The 25,549-nt window shown below is 38.9% G+C and overlaps 1 protein-coding gene across 2 annotated transcripts in view; it reads right to left on the bottom strand.

Annotated features, from left to right (window-relative positions):
- Window positions 1-1,153: 1,153 nt before the first annotated feature.
- The window catches only part of LOC124289781 (5'-AMP-activated protein kinase subunit beta-2-like), a 28,140-nt gene continuing 3,744 nt past the window's right edge, over window positions 1,154-25,549 (bottom strand). For both annotated transcript variants that reach the window (XM_046726442.1, XM_046726443.1), the window contains exons 2-7: window positions 15,568-15,725; window positions 8,207-8,300; window positions 7,367-7,487; window positions 6,850-6,992; window positions 5,760-5,828; window positions 1,154-5,195 (exon numbers count right to left, since the gene is read on the bottom strand). In XM_046726442.1, coding sequence (XP_046582398.1) covers window positions 5,118-5,195; window positions 5,760-5,828; window positions 6,850-6,992; window positions 7,367-7,487; window positions 8,207-8,300; window positions 15,568-15,725 — 663 coding nt within the window. In that variant the 3' untranslated portion in view covers window positions 1,154-5,117. The remainder of the gene's footprint in view (window positions 5,196-5,759; window positions 5,829-6,849; window positions 6,993-7,366; window positions 7,488-8,206; window positions 8,301-15,567; window positions 15,726-25,549) is intronic.

The raw sequence follows: 25,549 nt of genomic DNA, 5'->3' as shown, positions 1-25,549 counted from the left end.
CGTTTAGGCAACAATATTATTCATTGGAAGTTTCTGCTGAAGCAGTACATAAAATTGGGCAGTGGGCGCGCACTTAGGAAGAATTTAACAAATAGCACTTTTAACTCAAAATTCTGACTCACCAAACTTGATTGCAATGCTTCGTGTCTTGATCTTGCTTATGTACGAGAATTTCTGAGCTTCACGCTTTTCACTAGAATCATCGGCTTGTCTCGTTGACATTTTCATGTCTTCCCCATCAAGAATTGTAAAACTTCAACTCTCCAGATCAGTCTAGAGATTTCTAAACACCACCTATGTATTTCTCAGGGATTTTAGAAGATGTCCTCAGACTATGGTACTTGAAGATAGCAGTCACTGACAGCAAAGATTCCAATTTGAACTGAAAACTCCCCAATTTCCTAACAATTTAAGAAAACGTGAATATTAAAATAAATATTTTTTTAACAATTCCATATTTCCTTAAGATGCCTGCCAAATTCACTTGGTTCATAATCCAAGGTAAATCTCTTGACACACTTGAAATCTATCTGCTTGCAAAATACAGATGGCAGACAGCAAAGTTTGGACAATCAACATCACTTTCCACAAATCTTGGGCTAAAAGGCTTGATAACATTTGTTTCCAAACAACTGATAGAAACAGCACTTGGTGATGGCAGAAAAACTTAAACATTAATGTTGGTATCTCAGCTGATGACAACGTACATTGTGTAAATACATACAAGAGACTATCTGTCTATCTTCTCTGACTTCTGTGTAACATCTTCACAAGAAACAACACAAATAGGTCACTACCAAAACAGCTATTACCAAAGGGACCACTACTTATTTAGAAAGAAATGCATATCGAGCATTCATACCAATGATTGCTAAAAGTATGAAAGAATACCTTTCTAACACTACCCCTCCTGAAATTCTTGTCCTGCTTCCTTTATGATGACTGACTGACTGACTGACTGAGTTTGGTTTTACACCGCTTTTAGCAATATTCCAGCAACATCACGGCGGGGGACACCAGAAATGGGCTTCACACAATGTACCCATGTGGGGGATTCGGCGTGACGAGCCAACGCTTTAACCACTAGGCTACCCCACTGCCCCAGCTTCCTTTATGACTACACCAATGCATATCATTTATTCCACTTAAATAATATTTTGTACAATGACATGTCCCCATAGGTTATCAATGGTTACCCAGCAGCTTGGACTCCTCTTTCCTCTACACTTACAATAACCTCGCCCATTTACTTTGGTCACACCTTGCGAGACCAAGAGACGGTAATTGTTGGTTCTGAAATAGCTCTGCAGTCACTGTACAGAAAGATAATGACTAATCTTGGTCCACAACTACACAGCATCTCCCCCCATCACGAAAAACAAAATAATTGCTTAATATATGCACATATCTTCATTAAAACAAACAGAGTATTCTTTCTAAAATCTGTGCACCGACATGAAAACCGAAATAACTGATATACTTTCACTCACACTTCTTCCGACTTAATCCTACTCCCTGGACATGAATTGCAACCAAACATTTAAACAATTAACAACAATTAAAAAGGCATAAAAACTGAAAAAAATCCACTGGCCTGAATTAACATTTTAAGGAAAATATTTTCCTGGGTGGACATGACAAAAGAAATCTACTAATTCTTCTTATTATCATAAATATTCTTAAAATCGCCATTTTACAGCCTTATCTTAGTTTCATCTTTAGACGGCTAACTAAAAACTATTCTAACATACATAGAGTTGTTGTAAATCTGTTTAATATTCGTTTGGCACACATACAACATCACCAATCAATAGACAATCACAAGCAATCTCTACGTCATCAAAGGCACATTTCTACAGTTCTACGTCAGTTGTTGACAGTCATGCGAGTATGTACAGTGCTCCAGAAGATGTGGATATCAACGGATATCAGAACAAACATGGTATCCTGAGAACAAGATACATATCAGAGCCCGTACACCACCAATTAATCTTCTTACAAAATACACACTATGTTCAAATAGCAGTAGAAGGATAATAGAACTGTACTAAACATAAAGTGCCAGACTTGAAAGCTGTTAAGTCTCAATATCAATTGAAAAATAATTATATTAAGATACCGATTTTACATAGATTTCAGAACTGATATTGAAGTTTGTTTGTTATTTATATTGCCGCACTCAGCAATATTTGAGCTAAATGACTGCAGCTGTTTGAACAATTCAGTCTGGACCAGACTATTCTGGGATTCATAATGTGAGCAACGATCCACGCCACTCGACGACACTCAATCCCCAACACCCAATCTGTTTGGCAACCAGTACAGGCTGCTGGAGAACACCACCCGATCTGTTTGGTCGCCTCTGGCAACCAGTACAGGCTACTGGAGAACACCACTCGATCTGTTTGGTCGCCCCTGGCAACCAGTACAGGTTGCTAGAGACCACCTGAAACCCAAAATGCCCATCAGTGTTTTACTGAAGATAGCGGGCCACAACATCTCACATAGCAATTCTTTACACCCACATACATTCTGTAACTAGTGAAACGCTGATGAGAAGAAAGAGTTCAGTAAAACCAATGAAAATTACAGTAGTTATGTCCTCCTGAACTAAATGCCTTCATAGAACAGATTACAAACAGTAGCCATCTTGGCACGACATGGCAGGATATTTACAGTCACCTTAACACAGCTTAGCCTACAGTGATTTGATAGTGGTACCTACGTCACAATCAAATCTGCCGAAATCACTAACAGCTTGTGACAACACATTAAACCATTGTTTTCCTAACTACTTTGGCACCAAATATAATATGATCAAAACCTGAGGAAGATAATCCAATTATGCAGGTGATACAGAGAAATTATTTATAAGGAATATTAACACTGAATACAGAGAAGAAATTTTAAAAACAAATTATTTTTTTAGTTGAATCACAACATTTCAATGTTAAAATCGGATACTGGCAAGAAACTAATGTGAAGTGCTTGTCAGTAACATAAAAATCCTCTGCCCAAGGCCAATCCTTTACAGAAACATCTGGTACAAGGAAAGGGCTGAAACAGGGCAGATTCCAAATTATCCTGGTGATTAAAGCAGGATATGTTTGATTTGCCACATATTTTGACATGCTATTGATTCAGCACTGAAACCTCTTCTCAATACAGGGAAGCCATAGTGGTCCAACCATGCACAGGAGCAATCTAAACACAGGGATGAGAATGAAGTTTTGAGAAAAACTCTGAAAACTAGCCGGGGGTTTAGCATCTATCGCATTTAGGCGATTCACAAAATGACACTTGGCCTAATGAAATTTCCGGAATTCCACGGATCCGCAGAAAATTCTCATCCCTGTAAACAGCACAGCTGAATTTGAAAGGCGTGGCATGGCTTCAGGATATATGAACTCAAATTTTCTGCCTGTTACTGTTATCAAAATGCAAGTTATTTTTCTTAGAAATCTTTTCCACTTTATTCTTCAATTTTTATTTTTTTTTGTATTAACCCAATTTGGCCATTTTTATTATTTTTATCACCACCCACCTAAAGATGAGAGAAACTCTGTAAACCAAGTAACTGAAACACAGATGCTTATCATCATTACTGGTGGTTCCTTCAGCCATAATGAAACCATTTAACACAGACATCAAGGGTAGTTTGTTGTTCCTATATCAGTATGTATTATGGTTAGCTTTGCTTGATGCCAAATACAGAACTCATCAAATTGCTAGGATAGGACTATATTATGAGTACAAGATTATGTCAAGATTTAGCAATAATAACTTATTAAGACAGGAGAGTATGAAGCAGACAGGGTTTTTAAGTTGTTGTTGTTTTTATTACAATTGACTACTGGTACATCATTGTGGTATTAATCAGACATTCTTAATTTTTATGATAAAACCAGAAGGCTGCATTGTTCATCTGATTGTTATTCAGGCTACAATTTTCTTTTCCAATTTGAAAAGAAAATTGGAACATTCTATTTCACTAGTAGAAAAAGGGTTGGCATTTAACAATGTTTAATTTCAATTTTCACTACTTGTTTGATTGAGATGCCACACTGTCGTATGTTTGGATTATATTTTCTATTCCCCCCCCCAACTGATAATATCTCGAGATCAATTAAACAAACTATAGAACATATACAAGGGGTATATATTTTTTCAGACATTACCCTATGGCTTTACAAAATACACCTGATAACCAAGTCACTTAAAAACAAAAGACGCTTTAAGTATTTTTGGAAGTCATATGTTCATACAACAGCTGAAGACACCAAGCACAGGGTTTACATACCCTGAGAAGTTGAACCAAGTCTAAGTGAGACAGGCTAACGCTACCTCTACACTACCACTGGACGTCATCCTCATCTTCTGCAGGCGGCATGCAGCTCACAGAATCATCATGAATCCTCACAATAACAGGTGTCCTCGACACACACAATAAATACAAGTCATCTTTTAATTGCCAGGGAAGCTAGACGTACTATGGGTTCCTTTGGTTTCAGGTGGATAATGTGGCATAATGGTGATGTCACTTTGACCTCAGCAGATTAAAACCTTGAAATGTTAATGACTTAATAAAATAATGACTAAAACAGTCTGAGAGTCACAAATACATAATTCTTCAAAAGACAAACACACAGTTGGAATTGTTGATTTGTACAAGTACTGTACAATGACATACAATTTGGAGTTCATTCTTGGAGCATGGCATGTCCTAACATTTGAGAATCCTAAACATGCCTGGCAACCTCTCGTATCATTATTGCCATGGCGACAAACAAAATGACCAGATTAAGTTTAGGGGAAACTACAAACTAAAAGGACAATTCTCATTCATACATTGACTGTATTCTCAATACATCATACCTCTCTCCACATACCAGTGGTATGTACTCAACAGCAGCTCACTCAAGTAGTGATAACTTATCTGTACACAAACATGACAACAGTGATCTCCCTTGGTCACTGATCAATGCTAACTTTACATTATATACAATATAATACAATAAGAATCACTCAACATGGTGAAAAAACACCATTACTCCATAAAAAATGTCCATATTATTTGAATTATCCTATGTTAAAATGTCTAGTTAAGAGTTAAAGAGCTAGATGGGCTTGTATAACAAGGTCGTCACATATTTCTTCCTAAATCTGTGGGTAGCGCTTAAAACCATCACACCATCCTGAAACGATAAAAATACATTTTCTTCTGATATGCATTCATATATGTTGTCTTAATACATTCACCAATGTACAAATAAGCATAAGTATCATAAATCACAGGTTGCATTTGGCTTACTAAAATTCACAAGGCTAAACTGATGAGAACATTGACAACAATAACCAACATGTTTTCTTTCAAACCATTCTGGATGTTCCAAGAGAAAGTACAAACATTATGGATAAAATGCACAAAAACAGGATATTTGAAATTCTGTAAACAAGCCTGTAACAAATGCTGAATGATCCCTAGTAAGTTAATCCTACAGGACTGTATAGTGTTAGCGCTAAGTTGATCGTAACTCCTATACTTTAACATAGACTTACAACTGTCGTAGCGCTACGATCGGCTTGAGGAACAGGGCCCAGGACTGTATAGTGTTTAAACCTACAGACTTGTACTATGGTTAATCCTACAGACTTGTACTAAGGTTAATCCTACAGAACTGTACCAGGTTTAATACTATAGTACCTTTTAGTTCTGTATTGAGTTCAATTTCACTAGAATGTATAGATATATTGCTTACCTTTATTGATAAGGCATAAAGATGGTTGAGCATCACATGATTGGGCTCTGGCAGTAAAGTAGGCTCACACTGGAACGTAAACAATATTCTCTGCAAACAGTTACCATGGTTACCTTATAACAAGGGTTGGATTGTTACATTTATCTGTTCTAGTTAACTGCTGCGGTCAGCAATATTCCAGCTATCTCAAGATAGCCTGTAAATGATCAAGTCTGGGCCAGACAAACCAGTGATTGGCACTATGAGAAACATTCCACGGTCACAAGATTATGGGATCCAGTCAGTTCTATCATACAACCAGAATATTCTTGTCTAAGATATATGGCGGCATGTATTCATCTCAGATACAGACATGAATCATGTCACAGAACAGCTAGCACTGTGGACATCAATTAAACTGCAAACTGATGCATGGATTTATCTAGTGAATGAGTTTAGTTTTATGCCACTTCTAGCAATATTCCAGCAATATAACGGCAGGGGACACCAGAAATGGGTTTCACACATTGTGGGGAATGGAACCCGGTTCTTCTGGTGTGACGAGCTAACGCTTTAACCAATAGGCTACACCACTGTCCCAAATTTATCTAGACCTGATCCACGTCAGCAGAAAATTAGAGTAAATATTCCCCAATCACAACAAAGAATTTCCCAAATCAAGTTCATATGGTTGGAAATGAGACAATGACTTTGCTTGTAGTTTTCATTTATAACAGGTTGAACACAAAGATATGGCTCCAATACAAAATTTCAATTTATTGTATTTAAATTTACAATAAAATATGAAGAAAAAAAAGGGCCCAATTTCAGGAGTACTGTCAGAAATCCCGAAGACTCTCAGACATATACTTCTTTGGTGAACCTCAGGTTCAGAGAAACAGAAAGATTAGGTGTAGGCACTTAAAACATGGCCGCATGGCATTGAGTTCAGTGTTGTATAAGCGGCCTTAATATTATAAGACACATAATTAGGGTAAACTAGGAGTCAAACCCAGAAACAATGATATGGGACATAACTCTGCACAGCAAATGTTGCAGCCTAAACGATCGGGTCAGCCAGGGTCCTCACTGTGAAGTAACAGCTGCTTACATGAGCTGGTGTGTCTTTGTTGAGAATGACTTGAAGAAGCTGTGGGGGTAAGATGGGGGGACCAGGCTGTTTGACGTCTGTTCTCCGTACAGGAATGTCTTGACCATAATCAGTGGGAGGCGAACCTGTGTCAGGAGTTTCTTCTGCAAGAAAGTTTTGAAAGATTTCAAATCTTCAGATACTGCAACACGTCAATCTATTTGACAATGAAATGTACCATGTATTTATCATGATCACTGTTATTTCCTAATTATTTCTTCTTAATTCGGTAAAACTGTTTCTACATGTATAAAAGATCAACTCTGATTCTTAACTTAATCCACATGATCCATTCACAATGAAGCAGTCAAATAACATGATAGATAAATGACTTCCAGTGCTAGAAAGAAAAGTGATTTTCCAGTGCTCGACAGACAAATTATTTCCTTCCAGTGTCAGAGAGGAAAATTACTTCCAAAGCTAGACAAAGAAGTTATTTCTAGTGCTAAATTGACAATCAAGCCACAAATGTACTCACGATGTTTGCGGGAGGTATTGGTTGTCCTACTATCAATCGCTAGTGCTTCAAAAACTTCAAAATCTGTCTTTTTTACTTTCACAACATTATTTAATGTACCCATTTCATTATTTGATGTAGGCTGAAAAGAAAAAACAATATAGTCAGCAAGAGATCAAAGGGAGATAACTCCACTCAAAAGTAAACATTTGCAGACATTTGTAGGATCACATTTTATTCCATCAAAACATTTTCATATCTTATTGTTACTGAATTATCTCACCATTAAAACCACCATATTGCAAGTCACTTCAGTCAACGTTTGCCTGAACCATTCACAAAGCTGAATAACAACTTAAAAATTGAAATCATGATTGTTTGACTGATTGATTGTTGTTTAACACCGAACTCAGCAATATTCCAACAATATGGCGGCGGTCTGTAAATAATCAAGTCTGGACCAGACAATCCAGTGATCAACAGCTTGAACATTGATCTTACGCAATTGGGATACGATGACATGTGTCAACCAAGTCAGCGAGCCTGACCACCCGAACCTGTAAGTCGCCTCTTACGACAAGCATGGGTAACTGAAGGCCAATTGTAACGCGTATCTTCAAGTGTCTGCGTGTCATGAGAATTGAACAAATGAAACAAGTGGTCAGGCCTGTGACCTGGCTAATGGTGTGTCAACACAGACTGAAAGAATAGAACATTGCCCACTATACCAATCACCAGACTGTCCAATCCAGACTATTGGACAGATTATTTGCCATCCGCCATCATGTACTACAGTGCTACTGAATGCAACATTTAACACAAATACAACAAAAACACTTGATGTGTGGTAGTGAGTCTTACCTCATTTGGATTATGAATCCACTGACCGTCAACATAGAACTTATACTGGTGATCACCTTCCGGTAAGTCTACTATTGTATAAAAATCACCATGGCTGAAATTCAAATAATGTAATTTTTTGAGTAAAATTGATATTTTATACTTATCCTGACTCATGCTCTTTTTGCTTGTCTCCTTCCTCTTGCGAACATAGTGGAACACTTGTATCTCCCTAATTGAAGTTCCCTTCAATGTAAAATCACTAATTAGTACACCACGAGTTACCTCCCTTCCACAAGCGCGGGAACGAGGGCGCCACCTCTACCCATGTGCCTCACTCTCTCCTCATATACTGAGGCCCAACATTTGAATTTACAGGGAAATCCAAAGTGTTATTTGGGGGAGGATGGGAGGGCTGACCTCATGAGTCAGGATAAGTATAAAATATCAATTTTACTCAAAAATTACATATTTTCCTTATCCTGACTCATCTCTTGCTTGTAGAATCCAACAAGAGGAGGTGGGAATATATAATACTTTGGATTTTAATAATTAGTGATTTGAACTGTGATGATTGTAATAACCCTATGGGAACTTCATAAAGGCATTGAACTGATGAATTCCTGCTGCCAGCTTATCAGCTGCCATATAGAGGTTATTACAATGTATATTATGATAAGTATATATAATATTAATACAATGCTTAAGACTAATAGACTTAAGCTTGTTAATATGCTAGTATAAACTCCTTAGAGTTTGTTAGCTAAAATACTTTAAGATATAAACATAGCACTAAGCTTAAAATATGATTAATTTTAAGCTAATTATATAATAACAAACCTCTTTAGGGTTTGTTAGTTAAAATATTTATATGATATAGACAGTGCTGAGCTTAAGATATGAATAAGCAGCTATATATATAACAACAAACTTTGTAGAGTTTGTTAGCTAATACATTTTACAATATGAGTATAGTATTGTGCTTAAGATATAATTATCTTAAGCTACATATATAATAGCCAAACTTAGTAGAGTTTGTTAGCTAATATATTTTTACAATATGAGTATAATACTGTGCTTAAGATATAATTGCTTAAGCTACATATATAATAGCCAAACTTAGTATAGTTTGTTAGCTAATATATTTTTACAATATGAGTATAGTACTGTGCTTAAGATATAATTAACTTAAGCTACATATATAATAGCCAAACTTAGTAAAGTTTGTTAGCTAATATATTTTTACAATATGAGTATAGTACTGTGCTTAAGATATAATTAACTTAAGCTACATATACAATAGCCAAAAACTCTGTAGAGCTTATTAGCTAATAGATTTATAATGTAACCATAGTACTAAGCTTAAGATATGATTAGACTTAAGCTAAATGTATATAAGCAAAAACTCCTTAGGTTTATTAACTAATATACTTTTATGTTATAAACATAGTACTGAGCTTAAGATATGATTAAACTTAAGCTATATATATATAATAGTAAAACTCCATTAGAGTTTGATAGCTAATACATTTTATTATGTTGATTTAGACCTAGTATTGAGCTTAAGATATGAAGTAAACCTTAAGCTAAATATATAATAGCAAAAAACCTTTTAGAGTTTTAATAGCTAATATACTTATATGGTATCAACATAGTATTGAGCTTAAGATATGAAGAAACCTTAAGCTACATATGTATATACAAAAACTCCAGTAGAGTTTGTTAGCTAATACATGATATAATGTAACCATAAAGCTTAAAATATGATGAAAACTTAAGCCCAATATATAATAGCAAAAAACTCTTTTAGAGTTTTGATAGCTAATATACCTATATGCTATAAACATAGTACTGCGCTTAAGATATGAATAAGCTTAGAAGTTACATATATAATAGCAAAAAAACTCCATAGAGTTTGTTAGCTAATACATGTTATAATGTAACCATATTGCTTAAGATATGATGAAACTTAAAGCCAAATAGCAAAAGCTCTTTAGAATTTGTTAGCTAATATAGTTATATGATATAAACATAGTACTGAGCTTAAGATATGAATGAGCTTAAGCTACCTATATAATATGAAACTCCGTAGAGTTTGTTAGCTAATGTATATTTTACAATATGGTATAGTACTATGCTTAAAATATACTTGACTTAAGCTACGTATATAATAGCCAAAAAAAACTCTGTAGAGTTTGTTAGCTAATGCATTTATCATGTAACCACTGTGATGATAAAAAACGAGCTTAAGCAAATTATATATAGCATGAAGCTATTTAGTACTGTTATAAGATAAGTAAAAATCTGTAAGATTGACTTATCTTCTCGAGGAACTGTCAACTGTTGTGCAAGGACCATGGGATCAAATTGGTGGATACCTGAGATGTCCTCGGTGGTGATATCTCTCAGATAATGGTTGGCAACCACCATATCGGATCTACAGTAATAAACCCTTCATTATTTCAAATAACATTTGTGTAGATGAAATTGTAGAAGTTAAGCTCTAATATCAAAGAGTATTAAAGCTCATGGAGGGTTCGGATTAGGTCCATCTGTCTTGTATGCGTAGTATGACAGTTCTGATCCAAGCGGAGATATAGTACATTGAGACTACACTCTCGTTAAAGTTGATGATAGAGGAAAAAATCTGTTGTATTTTTTTCTTCCTGTTTGGTTTGGTGGAGATAAATTTACAGTGCTCTTGCTGGCCAGCGTGATAGCATCATCGTATCATGGAGTCAAGTATGTCATCCAGGCATGTTCATAAACCTCACTTGTGAGGTGTTGTAACCTATATTCATATCCCCAAGTTGGTGCGTGAAACTTCCGTTTATTCTCAAACAGAAACTTAGTAGGTTTACTAACCATCTAGTTGTGTTAGTAGCTTGATGATGAAATTCAGGTGTAGTCTGAAGCGCTGTGGATTTCGATCCACTTGTATCCGTCGTCTAGGTAAATCGTTGCGATGTCCTTGGCGATGTATGTCTACAACCGGGAGTTTGTGTCCTCGATGAACTTTATGTAAAATCGCCTGACTGTTGTGCCCTTGTCTAAACTTGACAGGGGAGGTCTCTAACCTGAAGAAAGCAGCCTAATCCTGAAGGTTCAGGTTAACTGGGCTGTAAGGAGGAGGCTTGCTTCGTTCATTGATATAAAGTTGTCACTTGCAACCTATGTCTTGAACTGTGAACTATGCTCACGACCTCTGTGTAGAGGCGTTGTTCATCGGGGTCCAATCAGAATAAGGCATTTTGATTCTGTAGAGTACCAGCTGTGATGTCATACCCGGTGTAGCAGGAAAAGGAACCTTGTATAATATAGTGCCGTCGTTGATATTAGAACAATGCGTCGGTCTTCATCGTAACTTCGAAGTTACCCGAGTGATGCGTGTTTGAGGATTAATGGTAAAGCGAAAGCTTGGTATAAAATACCTCGCTCTGTAATATTAATGCTGGGTAGGTTATTTTCCTGGCTGTCGTGAAAGTGCTTCAGTTTTGAATATAATTCCGACTTCTTTATATATAAAGGTACAATAACTTGTAAGTTGTCAGCTTGTAGACTGTATACATGAATGTATCGTCATAATTGTAGAATTAAAGCTGAATTTGTTGTACATATTTCTTCTCAGAAATGTTGGCGATTATGAGTTATACTACGCTGTAACAAGGCTGCTGTTCAATTTCGATATTGAATTGTCTGCAGATATGCGTAATGGTCGCATGTAGATAATCGTATCGTCGTCCGGGATTGCATATACTAGCAATTTATCACGGAATAGTTGATTTCTGTGAAGATCTATGAAAGCGTCGTTGACAAATTAATACAGCGGCGTTCTGTGTTGTAAATAGCCTGTGCAATTGTCTTGGCGTAGGCTTATAGGCGGCATCTGGCATACAGTTGATAGACAACTTATGCGATGTCTTGAAGCGGACTGAGGAGTAGCTATATATGACGAGTGGCTAGTATATGGAGACCTTGGAGGAGACTTCCTCGGTGAGCGCCGGAGACTGCACGAAGCTCTGAAGTATCCCTTCTAGATCTACTGGTGAAGTAGACTTGGAGCCACTTAGCCTTAGCGACCTTAGCGAAGGTATCGAGAATCAAAGTCGATTAGAATATATATATATATATATATATATATAAAGGCTTAGCCAGCGAATGGCCTCTGTGTTTAACAGGATGTGGGGTCGTGGCGCTTCTCCTCCTTGACGTCCCTTGTAGCTGGTGAGGCTCTAGCTCCTTCGCGGAATGACCTGGGACTTACTGGTTCTGCATAAGTAGGGCGAGTGGATCATCTTATCATTTTCAGAAGTAGGTATTCACGAAATCTGGCGATAAGTGTCTCAATGATAAGTTCTAGATCTATTTAGGCCAACGAACATACGTCTCGTCATGGATTCAACTGAACCAATTCACGATTGTAGTTCTTATTGTTGATATCGATGATCAACCTGTAGTTTTCATCGATGTCTTAAGCATTGAAGAAGGGTCCATGTTGTCGCGTGGAAAACTTCTAGGCGTGAAAGTTCGGCAATTATGGTGTCTGAACTTTGTGGCTTTATGGGATGCTATGTCTAGATTCTGTGTGCTACGCGCAATGAATTCGTCGGAGGAGAGGTAGTGATAGCATCTGCGTCGTCTTCCTTCATCAGGTATGTCTGCGTCGTACTGCCACTCTAGGAAGGTGATGTAGACTTTGTGTGCAGACTTGTGTGGTAACCTGTGAGGCGATCGATGGTGATGATGTCGAGGAGATCGGAGACTATTGACAGCTTGCGAAGCTCTTGAGTAGTCCCTTGACTCTGTTAAATGACGATCTATATTCGGTGTCCTTCGAGTGCCTTCGCGAATGCCAGCCCGAGCCTTTACTTCCTGCCAGCCAGCGAGCGCCGAGCGCGAGCGCCAGCGCCGCCGAAGCTTCCTCGTTGATTGCTGGGGAAACGGCGATTTGAGCTTAGCGAAGGCTTCCGTGAGGTCTGGTGGCTGAGTCTGCATCTAAGGATGAAGCGAGGAATGTGATGATCTATCCCGCCGAAGGCCTTAGCGAAGAGCTGTACATCTGGGTCCGCCGTCAAGGTGGTCTGCGACTTCGCCTTGTGAAGGCTGCATCGTCTTGGCTGCTACGTTGACTGGAGGTGCCTCTAGAGTGTTGTCTAAGTTGGAGCCTTAGCGAAGGCTGCGTACTCTGGGCTGGCTGCTTCTCCAGTTTGTAGTGACCCTCCATCACGACCATGATTTGCCGTAGTAGCTTCGTCTGGGATGGTCTGCGGCGAAGTAGTGGGTGCCATCTCGCAAGCTGTTAGTGGGGGCCCTCAGGTAAGTCGTCTGACATCAGTGTAGAGACATCAGGCTGCATGGCGATCTCTGCTGATGTCATTGTAGCTGTCACCGGTCGCTACTTGTCTTGTCTCTCGTCGGGGATGATGATGGCTGATCATCGTAGAGCCAAGTTCAGCGGCTGGAACAATCTCGGTTGAGAAAGTCCTAGTAGACCCGTTTGAATTCCCCTCAGAGGTCGGCGCTGCCCACAAGTGCGAGAGTCTGCGTTAGTGTTAGTAGCGGCGGGACCCTCAGGAAGATCATCGAATGTTGATCTGCGCTGACATCACTGTTGCCGACATCAGTCATTCTTTGATGTACATCAGGAATGATGATCGGCTGATCATCATACAGAGCCCAAATCTGCGATGAGAACAATCTCGGCTGAGAAAGTTCTAGTAGACTTCGTTGAATACCCCTCAGTGCGACGAAGGGATGTCTGGGAAGCAGGGCGGCTTCTTGGAAGGCGGACCCTACGTCCACGCCTCTCCACCATTCTAGCGGAAAACCAGGCGGGAGGGTCGACCAACAGCAGTAGACTGGCGAGGGTTCAGGTGTATCAGTCATGCTAGACTCTGCATCACGTGACCTATCTGCTGCGGCGTCTCAAAGCGCCAAAGTAATTATTTATTAAAGGTAGAATTGGATAAATTAGTATCGCAACTGCAGCGTGAATCACATGAAACATGGCGCGGTACAGCTAGGGCATATTAAATGCGGATCAGCAGCAGAATAAAAAGCGTAATGTGCAGCAAGTACAGAATTTTTATCAGCGTAATCCACTGCAACAAGCACGGCGTCCCGTGCATAAACAGTAGAAACACGACTAAATATCAATATATAATTGTTGAAGATACTAGCTAAACCTCTATAGATCTCTATCACGAGGTAACTAACTAAACATAATCAAAGGATATAGTGTGTCGGGAGACACAGGCGCTCTCACGTCCAGCTCACTGGGCGAAGAAGGAGAGAGTGAGGCACATGGGTAGAGGTGGCGCCCTCGTTCCCGAGCTTGTGGAAGGGAGGTAACTCGTGGTGTACTAATTAGTGATTTTACATTGAAGGGAACTTCAATTAGGGAGATACAAGTGTTCCACTATGTTCGCAAGAGGAAGGAGACAAGCAAAAAGAGCATGAGTCAGGATAAGGAAAAATAAAACAAATTTACTAATCAAACCAAACCATTTTGCTGACATACACTGATCAGTAAGACAATGGCATGGCAGTGTATTATTTCACATTCAATCACAAGTTTGTGTTGATGTTAAGAAGTTTGTCAGCAATTATATCAGAGACGCCAACCCTGAATCTAAGGAAAGTGGAGTCATGACTGGCTGAAAGCCAGGCCTGAGCACCAAAGGTGCGAGTTGAGCGTGAGCGCTTGGTCGGCTCTGCCATTTTGCTTCACTTTGACATGCATTCGGGAAAAACTTTGTGAATCTTCATCGTCAATAACACGGAATATACACAATCGACACCCAAAGGATCAAACCCTAAGCTTCTGAATGAATTTACCAGTGTTCCTCAAATAAATTATATGACTGGAAAATCTAGACTCTCCTGTGAATGACACTATCAGAATCAATCTGCTGGGAGACAATACCATGCATGAAGCAAGTCAACTAATTAGACCTCTGAACATACCGGTAAAACATTGTCTCTTACGACAAGCATGGGTTTACATTGTCTCTTACGACAAGCATGGGTTGCTGAAGACCAAACATTGGTCAGAAGCGTAAACGTTAAGCTGATAATTGTGTGCAGCTATCAGAATTATGATGTTTGTTAAATTTAACACATTATGTTCACCATGTTTACAAAACTCCATAGGGGTAGCTTAGTGGTTGAAGTGTTCTCTCTTCACTCTCAACACCCAGTTTGATTCCCCACAAGGTTATTATGTGTGAAACACATTTATGTAGTCCTGTGCTGTACGTTACCAACAGCACCCAAAAACACACTTACTTGCCTACTCAACATTATGATAGCGTGACTCTAATGTTGTTTAATATCAACATAATTATTCATGGTTAAATATCCAAACTTATCACTATTCTTACCTTTTGACTAAGGGAATTCTAGATTTCCAATTGTTAAAACTACCAGCTATATAAACATCTTTTCCCCCTCCTTCCCACTTGATCACTGTCGGGAGAGCACGGCCTGCTGTCGAAACTGTCGGGTCGCCCCCAGGTGTGATTGTGCTTGAACGAACTCGCTGAAACATAATGCCAAAGAAAATTAGATTTCTCAGCCAAAAATTATGAAGGTCTTTAAGTCATTTTAATACATTCATATGGAGTATCACATAGCTGTGATTGGTGGAGTAGCCCAAGTGTCACCATTAAACTATAACTCAACTTGATCCATTTCAAAATGACAATGTCACATTTCATCATGAAAACTGCTATTTGATCATGACAATGTCTTTTTGATCATGACCATATGTCTATTTGATTATAACAATGTTCATCTGGTGACGAGGTCTCTGTTTGATCAATACTATGTATACCTGATCATGAGAAATCTCAGTTTGATCATGACAATGTCTCTGATTAAAGCAGTGTCTCTTTTTGATTAAGACCAGCCCAGAGGTCAATCCATTCACTCATCATGCCAAAGGCCCAGGTTCGATTCCCCATAAGCATAATGTGTGAAGCCCATTTCTGGTGTTCCCTGCCATAATATTGCTGGAATATTGCTAAAAGCAGCGTAAAACCATACTCACTCACTCACTCTATTTGATGATGACAAAGTCTATTTGATCACAACGTCTCCATTTGATCAAGTACAGACTGCTGTGAATCCACAAAACCTATCCTGCATAAAACACTGCATAACATGATATGATAAGTAGTGTTTGCATGAGCAGATAAATCTTTCAACAGCCACAGAAAGGCAATGCAAACATAGATCAGCAGTATATAACAAATGTCCATAAAGCTTGTAATATTCCCCATGCCACATGCTATGTAGGTAACTCACAGATACAAGATACATGATACAGCTTGCACATACAAGGTACATGGAGATTATGTTATGTGGCTGGTGCTTCAATACTGTCTAGTGTTGGGAATTGGTTGAAATCTCACAATTGATGATTGCTTCATTACCAACGAACAATCATCGAAAAAAATTAGTAAGCATCATTTTTCAGATTTTCCTATCCAGGTTGTTATTGCAGATATATATAACATGATGCAACTTGCTACTTTAAAGTGATGACTAATATATCATGAACATAAACTTCCCGGAGTCTTCAAGAAATATTCAGTCATGGTTTTTCAGTTAGTGAAGTGTGTTTTCTAAGAATTAAACACGTTTTCAGGCCCTGACAACTTCAACGATATGTTCCATTGTCAAGTATTTCAAAGACTAAAACAGTAGTTCCAAAATTGTTTATGTTCGATTATGAAAAAATGTGATCGATTGCTTGGTCGTTTGGTCACTGCGACCAATCTTCGATTATTTAAATTAATCGGAACACCACTAATACTGTCCCATCAGTATGAGGTTCAGTGTGTAGATGACATATTCCCTGTTGATATAGATCTTAAACCATTACAACAAATCATTGTTCTTGCAGTTGATTCTGACCCAGGAATTCAATGATTTTCTGAATGTGTATTCTAAACAAGTCAAACATTTGAGTAAAACTGCCCAGTACAGGTCATTATGCAAATTGCTGAAACTATACATCAAACATAATATCTTTTATGCCTAAGAGGTGAGGTGAAATTGGGTTTAACGTCGTGCTTGAGAATATTTCGCTCATATGACAACGTGCATGCGTGTGTATGTGTATGTGCGGCTGCTTGTACTAGCCCAGACTGAAGCTGGTTTTATAGTGCTAGCCCACTGAGATACCATGCTGCAGTGAAGCATGAATACCCCACTCAGACACATTATACTGACTCCGAGCCGACCAGTCCTTGTTGTACCCATAATGCCGAGTGCCAGACAGGGACCAACAAGTACCATATTTTAACATCTTTTGGTATGACGTGGTCGGGGATCAAACCCGCGTCCTTCCGCTCTCCGGGCGGACACTCTAACCACTACACCACGGAGGCGGTCTTATGCCTAAGAAATCATTTGAGTCTGGCGATTCTGGAATCAGTCAGTTTATTCAGGTCTTGTTGATTTGACTTCCTGAAACCATGGAAACAGGTTCTCTTGATAGTCTGTCTCACAGTCCCTGAACCACATTTTCCTTCTGTCCAGCCCTCCCTGCAATACTAAAGCCCTAAATGAAGCAAGTCTACATTCATTCTAACTTTCCCATCTGACTGGGCTCCATTTCAATTTAAATGGGTTTATTTGTTACTATAAAAATTGTACATATTCAGAGACAAAGTGTTAGTCTAGTTCTCTTGACTTCTCCATGAAGTATTTCAGTGTCTACCACTACCACTGTACTAATCCACTCACACAGCAGTTCCTGAGAACATATATTCTCATTATTTCAGACACGTCCAACTGTACCAGAAAACTAGGATGTGAATACTAACCACGATACATGTGGTTGCTATGGTGATTAGCCTACAGACTGTCAACCATGATAAATTGCTGTACCCTTAATTGTTGTGCCTTTTTATTTTGCTGAATGCCCTTTTGAATTTTATAGTGCCCTTTTTGTATGAGTCTACCCTGCCCTTTCATAATCCTGGGGGAAACAAAACAGCCAGTGAATGGGACCTTTGACTATCCAGTGTATAATACATACATTTTATCATGACAAACAGAAAGGCTCTTTCCACTGCCCCGTTTGAACCTAATAAAAATGACAATGATTAAAATAGTTGACCAGTTAATTTCACATACATGTGTACAAGAAAAATTCTGTTGAAGTAATGCAAGTTTAAAGGAGTTTACTCTATCCACTTCACCACAGAGGAAGCCTCTTGGGGCAGAGCCCCTAACAACTTCACCACGAAGACACTATCTCCAGATAGACACTCTAACCCCTTCACGACAGAAGTGATATCTCCAGGCAGACACTCTAACCCCTTCACAACAGAGGTGGACTCTTCCGGCAGAGCCTCTAACAACTTCACGACAGAGGTGCTATTCCAGGCAGACCCTCTAACAACTTCACGACAGAGGTGATATCTCCAGGCAGACCCTCTAACCACTTCACCACGAAGGCACTATCTCCAGACAGACACTATAACCCCTTCACAACAGAGGTGGACTATTGGGGCAGACCCTCTAACAACTTCACGACAGAGGTGATATCTCCAGACAGACACTCTAACCCCTTCACAACAGAGGTGGACTATTGGGGCAGACCCTCTAACAACTTCACAACAGAGGTGATATCTCCAGGCAGACCCTCTAACCACTTCACCATGAAGGCACTATCTCCAGACAGACACTATAACCCCTTCACAACAGAGGTGGGTGGACGAGGCAGACCCTCTAACAACTTCACGACAGAAGTGATATCTCCAGGCAGACCCTCTAACCACTTCAAGACAGAGGTGATATCTCCAGGCAAACCCTCTAACCCCTTCACCACGAAGGCACTATCTCCAGACAGATGCTCTAACCACTTCACCACCAAGGCACTATCTCCAGACAGACACTCTAACCACTTCACCACCAAGGCACTATCTCCAGACAGACACTCTAACCACTTCAAAACAGAGGTGGACTCCTCCGGCAGACGCTCCAACTACTTCACGACAGAGGTGGACTCTTGGGGCAGATGTTCTCCACTAGAACATGGAGACGGCAGTAATGACACCGTAATGTCATCTACCCAAATGCTACTTATTCTCACAAGCCATTTTAACCACCCAATCACCATTTATTCGCCACGTACACATGAACACAATCTGCGCCTACTATGTTCATGTCCAGCATGCAATCAACATGAGTGCATACACTGCTCAACTTTTGATAAGGACACTCCTGTGATTTGTTGATGTACAGAACAATTGTCCCTATCAAAAGTTGAAAGAAATATAAATATAAAATAGTGCAACACAGTTTAGTACTCGCCAGTTCAACACATTGCTTTCTTGTGAGTACATATCACCTTATGTCCTCGAGGCATTTTGACAGAGCTGGTAAAGGTCCGGTAAAAAATTCACCTTGTCTGAAACCTGAGTCCAGTAAAAAACTAAACTTATGTTCGGGAGCAGAAACAATAAGTAAGCTCAGTAAATAACAATCCATATCATATCATAACACTAAAATGTACTGTAACCCAAACCCCTACTTCCTTGCAGATGTAGGTACCACTTCGGTGAAAACCCTAGAAACAGGGTAAGACTGTACAAGACTGATCAGACTTTGACTTGACTCAGGCATCAGGTTAGCAGCTTAAGTCATACCCGGTTAAGAAGCTATTTCAGTCCACAGCCCAACAATAATATAACTTGAACACGAATATATAGCACACACAGAGATAAACAATTTATTATATGACATACAGTGGTTACCTAGCAACACATAAAGCCATGACAACTCAGTTTGAGTTGTACGAACTTGCCTTGGTGGCCATGTAGGCCCTCTTTCTGCGAGGGGAACTGTCGAGACCACAAAGTAGGCTACAGTGCTGCACACTGATAATCCTGGTGTTCACTCGAACCTAGAACATGGCAAACCACTAACAACACTCTATCGTCACCAAGAGCCCTGGAGAGTCACTGACACAGTGACAGGAAACGTTAGTGTCAGTATATCAACTCAAATGCATCCCTATGTATTAAATTATTAAATTAGTATTCTGTAAGCGTATAATAGATAGAAGTTACTTAAACTTGCCACTATTTTATATATTTCATGATAAATATGAACCAAACGGATTTATTACAAGCTTAAAATAGATTTCCTCAGGTTCTGAATCTACCATCTCACTGGGGCTCCTTTTCAATCTAAATGGAATCAGGCCCCAAAAATATATATGTGTCAGTAGGTAGGGTTGATCTTTTTTTTTACTTTTTTTTTTAATGCACTTGCACATTATTAAAAAACCCACATATTTATGTAATATCAGGCACCAGTTTTGAAAGAAAAGAGGGGAAACCAGTGTAAAATTTTAATAACTGAAGCATCAACACTTTCCAAATTCAACATTTATGAAAAACAAGAGTAAGTGAGCTCAGGTCACATATGGGCGCCCCCAACATTGGGGAGTACATACTGTTGGAATAGCAAAATGTTTCGCCGTCTTTTAAAAAAAGAAAAAAAAATAGTTACGGGGCGGGAAGTTTGTGATGGGGGTCGGTCGGGAAACCGTAAACACACATTATGTATATTCAGAGACTAAACGTTAGTCTATCCATAATGCTATAATACCAAGTTATAACCTGAGAAAAACTTCCTTAAAACCTAAAAGTTTAAAGCCTTGAAGATGAAAATGATTTATTTAGTAACAGTAAAACCAGTGCCCAGGTTGAACACTACACACTCAACCATTGACTAACATCTTGTTTCTGAAATGAACATATTTTACAGAAAAATAGTTAATTTGAATAAAACAATTTCATACAATATAAAAGAACAACGAGGAGAGTTCTATGGATATACAACTTCATTAATATAATATGAGCTACGTTTCGGTGTAGCTACTATTTACTACCGTTATCAAGCAAATGATGATCACACCAACTTCAAATGCCACTCAAACAAAATATAAAAGGGCCAAGAGACTTTCTTTTTCTGACACTGCAGTAAGCTAGACTTGACACAGTGACATTATACAGCTGGTTGGCTGGTTGGTTTGTTGCTCAACGCCGGACTCCGCAATATTTCAGCTATACGGCAGAGGTCTATAAATAACTGAGTCTACACCAGACAATTCAGTGATCAACAGAACGAGCATAAATCTACACAATTGGGCACATATTCTAGACTTGCATGGGATGTGTTGAATGTATTTATTTCAGGTTCTGTATGACAGACTAACACAATTATGGAAACATGTTAACCCTATTCCACAGCCGTGACAATATTCTACCATGCTTACATCACGTACACAACATATCAGTCGCAGTAATTACTCAAATGTACCTGCATATAAAACTAAAACTGATTAAAGTAACATGCTCGTATTTATTTTTTTGCCTGAGAACATTTGAAAAGTCCTGACCTCTGTAATAATCAGCTGCTAAAGACATGGAACGACAGATCAACAAGTCTGATAAAACGACAGGTGGAACATGCATAACTGAGTCATGGAAACTCAACCAAGTAGCATTAACATTCTCAGGTCACAAGTTCAAAGTTTGATTCAAATAAGCTGGAAATCTGATATATAAACAAGATAATTATCTAGAATGTACGATATAAATATGATAAATGACATGGCCACATCATGTGTATACAGTTTGGAGCAGTTAGTCTTGCCAACACAAGATTCTACAGCTACCGTCTTTGTAGACTAACGCTTAGTCTCTGAATATATATAATTTTGATAGTAACAAATATACCCATTTAAATTTAAAAGGAGCCACAAGGAGATCAGAGATTCCTGAACCTGAGGGAATCTAGACTTGCTTCATATTGGGCTTTAGCATTGAAGAGAGGGCTTGGCAGTAGGGAACATATTGTGGTTCAGAGACTGTGAGACAGACTACTGTCTTTGCCAAACTAGTCTGCTAGATAAACTTAACTTTCAGCCTCATGTTTTGCTGTTATCATTGGACTTCTGTCAGAACTTAACTGGAGTCTGGCCTCAGATTACTAGTCAAAAACTTCAGCAGTTTACTGCTGGTGTCAGTTCTACAAAAATTACTGATATATTGTTACTATCCATTTTAACATGTTGTAAACATGTTATTACCACTAAATTACCAGTAAAATGGCAACAGACGTACTTTCCACAAAAAACCACATCAACATCAAGATATTCTGTTCGAAAACATTTTTCATTGTGCAGTCATGCATGGGTTTTAGTGTTTCCTTGTGAAGGGCAGTTAGTGTGACTTATGATAAGCATGATTAGGTAGGATACTTCCCTGCCGACATATTTATACACGTGGCCTGGTTACAACCAGCTCAAGGCATGCTGGGATTGTCTCCAGTTGGGCATGTGGGGTCACAATAACACACGCTTACTAACCTATCACGACTGTCATAGGCCGAACACAAAAAGAATATGTTAAAATGTTGCTCACTGGATTTTATGTTTTACGCATTCTGGACTTCTGCTTCTGGATATATTTCCCAAACACAAATGGTATGGATTTGGTGACAAATACACTTATATTAGTCAACAATAGATAGCAATATGTATAGCAACAGAAATTGTCATAAAAAATATTTTTTTGTTTCAGCCAAATCAATTACATTTTTCATTCTTTGTCCGAGACTGAGTGAGTTTAGTTTTACGAGGCACTCAGCAATATTTCAGCTATATGGCGGTGGTCTGTAAATAATCGAGTCTGGACCAGATAATCCAGTGATCAATGGCATGAGCATCGATCTACGCAGTTGGGATGCGATGACATGTGTCAACCAAGCCAGCGAGGCTGACCACCCGATCCCATTAGTCGCCTCTTACGACAAGCATGGGTTACTGAAGGTTCATTCTAACCCAGACCTTCACGGGTCAGTTCTGTCATAAGCAGATATACCGAGTGAAATATTTCTAACCCCAATCTTCTGCTAGACTGAGCAGACAGTCGAGGTAACTAAGTATATCACGTGATAAGGCTGAGGGAATTGACTGACTGCATGTCACCGTATCTCAGTTATGCTGATCTCTGCTCTTGATGTCAATCACGGGACTCCTGGTCCATACTCAAATATTTACAGACCACTGTCATACAACTTGAGTGAGTGAGTGAGGTATTAGGCCGCTTTTAGCAATGTTCCAGCAATATCACGGCGGGAGACACCAGAAATGGGCTTCACACATTGTACCCATGTGGGGAATCGAACCCGGGTCTTTGACGTGATAAGCGAACGCTTTAACCACTAGGCTACCCCACCACCCCCTTGAGTGAGTATGGTTTAAGGATGCATTTAGCAACATTCGAGAAATATCACAGCAGGGGACACCAGACATGGACTTCAAACATTGTATCCATGTGGGGAATCGAACCCAGGTCTTCAGCATGACGAGCAGCGTTCTAACCACTAGGCTACCTAACCACCCCTCATATAACTTGAATAGTGTTGTTAAAGTGAGTGAGTGAGTTTAGTTTTACGCCACACTCAGCAATATTCCAGCTATATGGCAGCGGTCTGTAAATAATCGAGTCTGGACCAGACAATCCAGTGATCAACAGCATGAGCATCAATCTGTGCAATTTGGAACCGATGACATGTGTCAACCAAGCCAGCGAACCTGACCACCCGATCCCGTTAGTCGCCTCTTGTGGCAAGCATGGGTTGCTGAAGACTTATCTACCCCGGATCTTCACGGGTCGTGTTGTTAAAGAACCAACAAAGTACTCATGAAATGATGTTCTCGTAATAACGGGAAGGACTGGGTTTCGGGACATTTCCTGTTATTATGTGTTATTTTCTTATTGACAGAATGTAACATGTTTAGGTCTGAAACTGTTTGGGCATGTTATTCCAAGGATCTACTTCAGACATGCTTAATAACATTTAAAAAATATTAACAAGCTGAGAAGAATATTTCCTGAAAAATTACTAAACACTCTTGCAGTTGATGTACAGCAATGGTAGTAAAACAGACTGTTTACAAAGATCATGTTTCTGCTAGCTGTGGTGTCGATTCAGTTTGTTCAAAACATGTTTATGGGTCGGAACTGTTCAACCATAGCACCTTGCTGTAAATTGAGAGAGTTTTCCTGTCATAAACATTTTGAAACAGATTTCTGTAAGCGAGTCATCCCATAAAATACAGAAATCCCTGTACCACTTCAAACTTGTTAATTTACAGATATTCTAAAATTAAACAATGATGAAAACGTTATTGGATATTCGGCCTTCTACTGTAGCGACTAGTCTAAAGCTAGCAACTGTAATTCCGTGTGTTCAGGTAGGCTGTCCCATAATCTGAGCAAAATGAAAGTAAAGGGCCAGTAGACTCAAAGGTTTTTGGCACAGAATGGATATTAGCAACACTTCCACTATGCACGATACATTCGGCAATTTTCTAGAAGATTACAAATGCTACAAAATTAAGGTTCCGCTACGTTTACATGACACTGACAAGATGAGAGTATTGATGGTTTAACAGGAAGCATATAAAACCTGTTCTGATATTGATAACAATTCATATTTCTTTTGCATTTCTTATTCTCATTCTAAAAGAGAAGTTGTCCTGAAAATAGTCACACAAAAAGCTTAAAATAGAAATAAAAATAGAAATAGAGCTTAAAAATATGCCTAAATGAATGTCATGATAAATATAGTGTTATGCCTCCTACACATGACCAACATGGTTGTAGGTCAACATGCACGATAAGATAAAACTGAGATCATAGATCTAACCTGTAAGAAATAACATGTTCATATCATTAAGACAAGTGTCTCACTAGAACAGTTCTAAGGAAGCCAATTGTGAGCTTTTATAAGATGAGGTGGTAATGGCTTTAGTTGTACATAAAGTAATTAACTTCATTGAACTGTAAAATTTGTTTTCATGAAGCCAACAAACTTCTGTTTGACATTAAGAGTGTATCCTCTCCAAACAAAAAATAATGCTGACAAAAGCTTACAAATTTCTTTTTCAAAAGTGTTATGATGGTAAATAATAGTGTCACGACTGCTTCTTTTGAGGAAAGGACCCGTGAAGATCTAGGGTAGAATTGGTCTTCAGCAACCCATGCTTGCCACAAAAGGCGACTATGCTTGTCGTAAGAGGCGACTAACGGGATGGGATGGTCAGGCTCGCTGACTTGGTTGACACATGTCATCGGTTCCCAATTTCGCAGATCGATGTTCATGCTGTTGATCACTGGATTGTCTGGTCCAGACTTCGATTATTTACAGACCGCGCCATATAGCTGGAATATTGCTGAGTGTGGCGTAAAACTAAACTCACTCACTCACTTTTGAGGAAAGAGTAATGAATTCTGTAAAAACTGACAAACATGACAAAATGAACTCTCA

The sequence above is a fragment of the Haliotis rubra genome, unplaced genomic scaffold (assembly GCF_003918875.1).
Source record: "Haliotis rubra isolate DU_JTF1 unplaced genomic scaffold, ASM391887v1 Scf45, whole genome shotgun sequence".
Lineage (NCBI taxonomy): Eukaryota > Metazoa > Mollusca > Gastropoda > Lepetellida > Haliotidae > Haliotis > Haliotis rubra.
Note: the sequence above shows the minus strand (reverse complement) of the source record. Positions and strands in the feature narration are given on the sequence as shown.